At 45.5% G+C, this 6,000-nt stretch overlaps 1 protein-coding gene across 1 annotated transcript in view; it reads right to left on the reverse strand.

Moving 5' to 3' along the window:
- The window catches only part of LOC134588917 (BTB/POZ domain-containing protein KCTD20-like), a 53,938-nt gene extending 48,255 nt beyond the window's left edge, over window positions 1-5,683 (reverse strand). Inside the window, exon 1 of the mRNA XM_063444301.1 lies at window positions 5,627-5,683. Within this exon, the coding sequence (XP_063300371.1) occupies window positions 5,627-5,637 (11 nt within the window). The 5' untranslated portion in view covers window positions 5,638-5,683. The remainder of the gene's footprint in view (window positions 1-5,626) is intronic.
- Window positions 5,684-6,000: the final 317 nt, after the last annotated feature.

The following is a 6,000-nucleotide window of genomic DNA, read 5'->3' on the forward strand; positions in this document are numbered from 1 at the left end:
AAAAGAAATATAATAACAACAACACTGGAACAAAGCTTCCAGCTAGATGATTTTGTGCAATGCAATGAGAAGAACAGACAATCAGGGCCGGATTAACATAGGGGCTGATGGAGCTGCAGCTCCAGGCAGTGGCGGATCCAGAAGCTAATCTCGGGAGGGGCACTGGCAGATTATTTTAAGAAACAATCCAGGCACAATAACCACTACAGCTCTCTGTAGTGGTTTTGGTGCCAGGAGTTGCTGTGGCGCCCTCCCAGAGTAAGTAGTCAAACCGTTTAAAAAAATGTTTGATAACTTACCCAGGTCTGCCGGGATAGGGGTTGTAGTGTGTATGTGTTTGAGGGGTGCAGTGTGTGTGAGGGTCGCAGTATGTGTATGGAAGGGTAGTGCGTTTGTGAGAGGAGTGCAGTGTATGTATGGGGTAGCAATTTGTATATTGGGAGCAGTGTGTGTATTGGGAGCAGTGTGTTTGTGTGTGAGTTGCGCAGTGTGTTTTTGTGTGAGGGGTGCTGTGTGTATGGGGGGCAGTGAGTGTATTGGGGGCTATGTGTGTATTGGGGGATGTGTGTAAGGGGGGGCTGTGTGTGTGTGTAAGGGGGGCTGTGTATGTAAGAGGGGGGCTATGTATGTGTAAGGGGGGGCTGTGTGTGTGTGTAAGGGGGGGGCTGTGTGTGTGTAAGGGGACTGTGTATGTAAGGGGGCTGTGTATGTAAGAGGGGGGCTGTGTATGTAAGAGGGGGTTGTGTATGTAATGGGGGTTGTGTATGTAAGGGGGGGCTGTGTATGTAAGGGGGGGCTGTGTGTGTAAGGGGGGGCTGTGTGTGTAAGGGGGGCTGTGTGTGTAAGGGGGGGCTGTGTGTGTAAGGGGGGCTGTGTATGTAAGGGGGGCTGTGTGTGTAAGAGGGGGGCTGTGTGTGTAAGAGGGGGGCTGTGTGTGTAAGAGGGAGGCAGTGTATGTAAGAGGGGGGCTGTGTGTGTAAGAGGGGGAGTGTGTGTGTGTAAAAGGGGGCTGTATATTTGTGTGTAAGGGGGTGTGTGTATGTAAGGGGGGCTGTGTATATAAGGGGGGGCTGTGTATGTAAGGGGGGCTGTGTATGTAAGGGGGGCTGTGTATGTAAGAGGGGGGCTGTGTATGTAAGAGGGGGGCTGTGTATGTAAGAGGGAGGCTGTGTGTGTAAGAGGGGGGCTGTATATTTGTGTGTAAGGGGGGGGCTGTATATTTGTGTGTAAGGGGGGGCTGTATATTTGTGTGTAAGGGGGGGCTGTATATTTGTGTGTAATGGGGGGCTGTATATTTGTGTGTAAGGGGGGGCTGTATATTTGTGTGTAAGGGGGGGGCTGTATATTTGTGTGTAAGGGGGGGCTGTATATTTGTGTGTAAGGGGGGGCTGTATATTTGTGTGTATGGGGGGGCTGTATATTTGTGTGTAAGGGGGGGCTGTATATTTGTGTGTAAGGGGGGGCTGTATATTTGTGTGTAAGGGGGGGGCTGTATATTTGTGTGTAAGGGGGGGCTGTATATTTGTGTGTAAGGGGGGGGGCTGTATATTTGTGTGTAAGGGGGGGGCTGTATATTTGTGTGTAAGGGGGGGCTGTATATTTGTGTGTAAGGGGGGGCTGTATATTTGTGTGTAAGGGGGGGCTGTATATTTGTGTGTAAGGGGGGGCTGTATATTTGTGTGTAAGGGGGGGGCTGTATATTTGTGTGTAAGGGGGGGCTGTATATTTGTGTGTAAGGGGGGGCTGTGTGTGGTGCAGTGTGTAGGGGGGCAGATTAAATATATTTTTTTAAAATTATTAAATAACTAAATATAGCTAATGTCCCCCCTCCCTTCTTACCTTTGCTGAGGGAGGGGGAGACATTGCTTTCTCTTCCATTCCCTGGTGGTTCTAGTGGGGGAGTGAACTCTAACCTGCAGCTCAGGCTAGAGTTCACTCTCGCGAGAACGGAGCGTTGCCATGGTAACGCTCCGTGCTCGCGAGAGGAGAACCCGGCGGAGCTGTAGGTAAGAGCTCTCTCTCTCTCCCTCCCTCCCCTGCCGGCCGCCCAGCAATCTGCCTGTGGGCCGGGGAGGGAGATCACTGATCTCCCCTCCGGTACGTGAAGGCAATCAGCAGGGCTGGTGCTTGGATAGCACCAGCCTTGCATGGGCCGGCATGGGAGAGCCTCGGGCAGCAATATTTTCTCGGGGGGGGCAATTGCCCCGTTGCCCCCCCCCTGGATCCGCCAATGGCTCCAGGCCCAGGCCCATTGATTTTTTTTTTTTTTTACACACTACTCTTAGGGTTGCCAGGTATTTCTCAGGTATTTCTTAGGGTTGCCAGATATTTCTCAGAAGTATTTCTCAGGTATTTGAGGCTGCCTAGCCGGTGCCGGTATTGCATTAATACCGGCAATACAAATGTCTGTCTCAGTATAAACAGAGATTATTCTGCAATACCAGCGCCGACCAGTAGGGGTCGCTGTTTGTGTGAAGAGAGGCAGAGATAAGCCTGCGAGACATGGGGACAGTGAGAGACTTGGGGATGCTGAGACATTGGGATACTGGGCGACATGGGAACTCAGAAACACTAGGGGACACTGAGAGACATGGAGACACTGGGGGACACAGGAAAACATGGGGACACTGGGCGACTTTGAGACCTGGGAGACATGGGGCACTCCCAGTGTCCCCATGTCTCCCAGCCAGTGTCCCTCGTATCTCAGTATCCCCATGTCTCCCGGTGTCCCTGGTGTCTCTCAGTGTCGGTAGTGTGCCAGTGTCCCTAGTGTCTGAGTGTTTCCTAGTCTCCCAAAGTTCCCTAATCTCCCAGTGTCTGTGTCCCAATGTCTCCCAGTGTCCCCATGTCTCCTAGTGTCTCAGTGTCCCCTAGTATAAAAGAAAACATCTCAGGCACTCACTGTGATAGATTTAAGCAGGTTTATTGGACACCGCAATGTTTCGACCTGTACCTAGGTCTTGATCAAGTTTCCAGTGTCCCCTATGTATCACAGTGTCCCTTTTGTATCAGAGTGTCTCAGTGCCCCATGCCTCCCAGTATCCCTGGTGTCTCTGTGTCCGTAGTGTCTCAGTGTCCTTAGTGTCTCAGTGTCCCCTAGTCTCTCAGAATCCTCTAGTCTCCCAGTGTCCCCATTTCTCACAGTGCCCCCAAGTGTCTCAGTGTCCCCTAGTATAAAAGAAAAAAATCTCAGGCACTCACTGTGATAGATTTAAGCAGGTTTATTGGACCCCGCAATGTTTTGACCTGTACCCAAGTCTTTATCAAGTCTCCAGTGTCCTGTATATATCACAGTGTCCCCTATGTATCACAGTGTCTCAGTTCCCCATATCTCCCAGTGCCCCCTCATGTCTTAAAGTCACCCAGTGTCCCCATGTCTCCCAGTGTCCCCATGTCTCCCAGTATTCCTAGTATCTCAGTGTCCCATGTCTCCCAATGTCCCCTAGTGACATGGGAATACTGGGAGACATGGGGACACAGACAATATGGGACTGGGAGACATGGGAACACAGACATGCTCCATTTTTGTGTATGTTCGCCCCTGGTTATGTGATTTGTATCAGTGGCCCACCCTTTAATCCCATCCATAAACTTCCTGCTTTACTGGACACTGCTGTTAGGGGGTATGGGTTTACTTGAAAGATGAAAGCATGAGTTTAGCATAGGGTATGTGTTTTCTCATAGCTGCATTCTATGAGTTTCCCTCCAGCACCATCTCCATCAGATTCATGACGCTTAGGAGGTAGGACTGTTTTAGTGTTTTTGGTCAATAGGATTTTGTAAATAGCCCCAACATAATTGTCAGCACCAGGCCAAATGGGCTCTTAATCTGGCCCTGCAGACGATGTCTCCTCACCAGCCCATGATAGAAGTTAGCATGTTGTGTGCGGCTCTTTTGGTACAGACCACTCTTATTGCTTTACTGTTATACATTACAAAAGGTAAGTAGGGCCATGTGTGCCTTGCTACAGATGTTTTAAAATGTGGAGTCATCTTTCAGAAACCAACATATTGTCTTTACAGTATGGATCTTCACTATGACTGCACTATGATGTATAGCTTTAACTATACAGACGATGGGTGTCACATATGTGATGTCACTGTTGTATGGGCTTTACATGTTATAGTGATAATATGAATGACTGGTGCACTCAATTTCTGTATTCTAAATTCTGCTCAAGGAAGGCTTTACCAGCTGATTTGTAAAATGAATGGGTGCACTTAAAAGTATTCTATAGTGTAAGGAATACAAAGTTGTATTCCTTATAGTATAGTTCCCTCCACACCCTTTCCCCTCCCCACCACCCCAGCACTGCAAGGGTTAAAAAACGCTTTTAACACTGACTCGATTCCAGCGGCGATGTCCATCAACATCACTCAACGTCCATCAATGTCACAAATGTGCATTCTCACCATGCGCTGTGTGTGCATAAGGCATTACATCAATGCTTTTCTATGGGGATTTAACTGATGCTGAATGTCCTCGTGCAGAGCATGAGGATGTTCAGCTTCAGTTATGTGACTAACCACTAGTAAAGTCGCCTAACCACCAGGAAGTGCCTATAGTGGCTGTCTGATTGAAAACCACTAGAGGCAGTCAAGTGGCAGTCAAATGATTTACATTGCAGGACTAAGTGGGACATTGAGATAAAGTGGTTTGGGTGTCTATAGTGTCCCTTTAATGGCCTAGTTGTATTTTGATAGAAAGTCTATTGGTTTAAAATGTGAAACCTGATTTATGAAGTTTAATATGTTACTAAACTCATGTCCCATTGTAATTGAGCATGTATTTTGTGATGGCATTTTTTAACAAAGTTCTTTATTCTCACAAGGTAAAACGATTGCAATCCAATATCCAAGAATTGAAAGGGGGCATATGTATAAGATGCAATAGCAGTCTGCTTTAACTTATATAGCACAGATTCCTGTTTTATGCCAGGCAACTGTACTTTCTGCACATGCGGTGTCATACAGATAATGCATTTCCAAAAAACACAGCTCCAAAAATTGAATTAGTCCCCTTACAAATACTCATTTGCTGACAATAAGTCCATATATAGTATTTTGTTAGTTGTTCTGTTTGCGACAATTGTATGTGTTCTTATAAGATAAAATAGCAGAACCAGTCTGAAGTATCGCATAATCTCCAAAACATTTTATCACCTGAATATTTATTTAACGCATAACATATTCAAAATTAAATAGTTTTTTTTTGTTTTCTTTTAAAGTGTATAAAACTAGGTAGTAAATAGGCTAAAGATTTTTATGTTTATCATTTAGAACCAGAAATACTCATTCTCCTATTCAAACAAATATATACATAGGGATTTATTCACTAAACAGTAACTTGTGCTGAACAACTAAAATGGAACACACACATTATCTTTCTTTCTTTTGTTTGTTCTTTCTTTGTTTCCCTCTCTGTCTGTCAACTCACATTTCTATTAACACACACAAACACTTTATTTTGGTTGTTAGTAGCACTAGATAACAAGAATCCGCTTTAACACTCTATAAAAAGACAGCACAGACATTTTACACCTATTTTAATTGTAACAATAATAAAGCAGCATTGGTTTTTTCCAATCTAGGGTTAAGCTGACCCATGTTCATGTACCGTACTCACTGTTTATCCATGTCTGTGTTGCTGCACTCATGCTGGTAACTGAGAAGCAATCAAACCATTAAGAGCCCTGTGAGTGAAATGCTTGAGCTGTTTACATTTATACTCCTCCCAATTAACAACCCACAGACAACATGTTGCCAGGATGTCAAAAGAAAAGTCCTAGCTCCCGCAGTTAGCTATCTAAAGAGACAGGAATAAAATAAACAACTTTTTAAAGAAGAGCCAACACTTTTCTGGTGTTTGCAGCAAGGAATACAAAATTACCTTTAAGTTGGGGTAACCTTAGTCATTTGATGCTGTGTTTTATTAAATTAAAATGTTTATGAAAGATTTAGCAAGTGACATCACAACCCAGTTCTGTCCTAACAGAACCA

This window comes from Pelobates fuscus, chromosome 1 (assembly GCF_036172605.1).
Source record: "Pelobates fuscus isolate aPelFus1 chromosome 1, aPelFus1.pri, whole genome shotgun sequence".
NCBI lineage: Eukaryota > Metazoa > Chordata > Amphibia > Anura > Pelobatidae > Pelobates > Pelobates fuscus.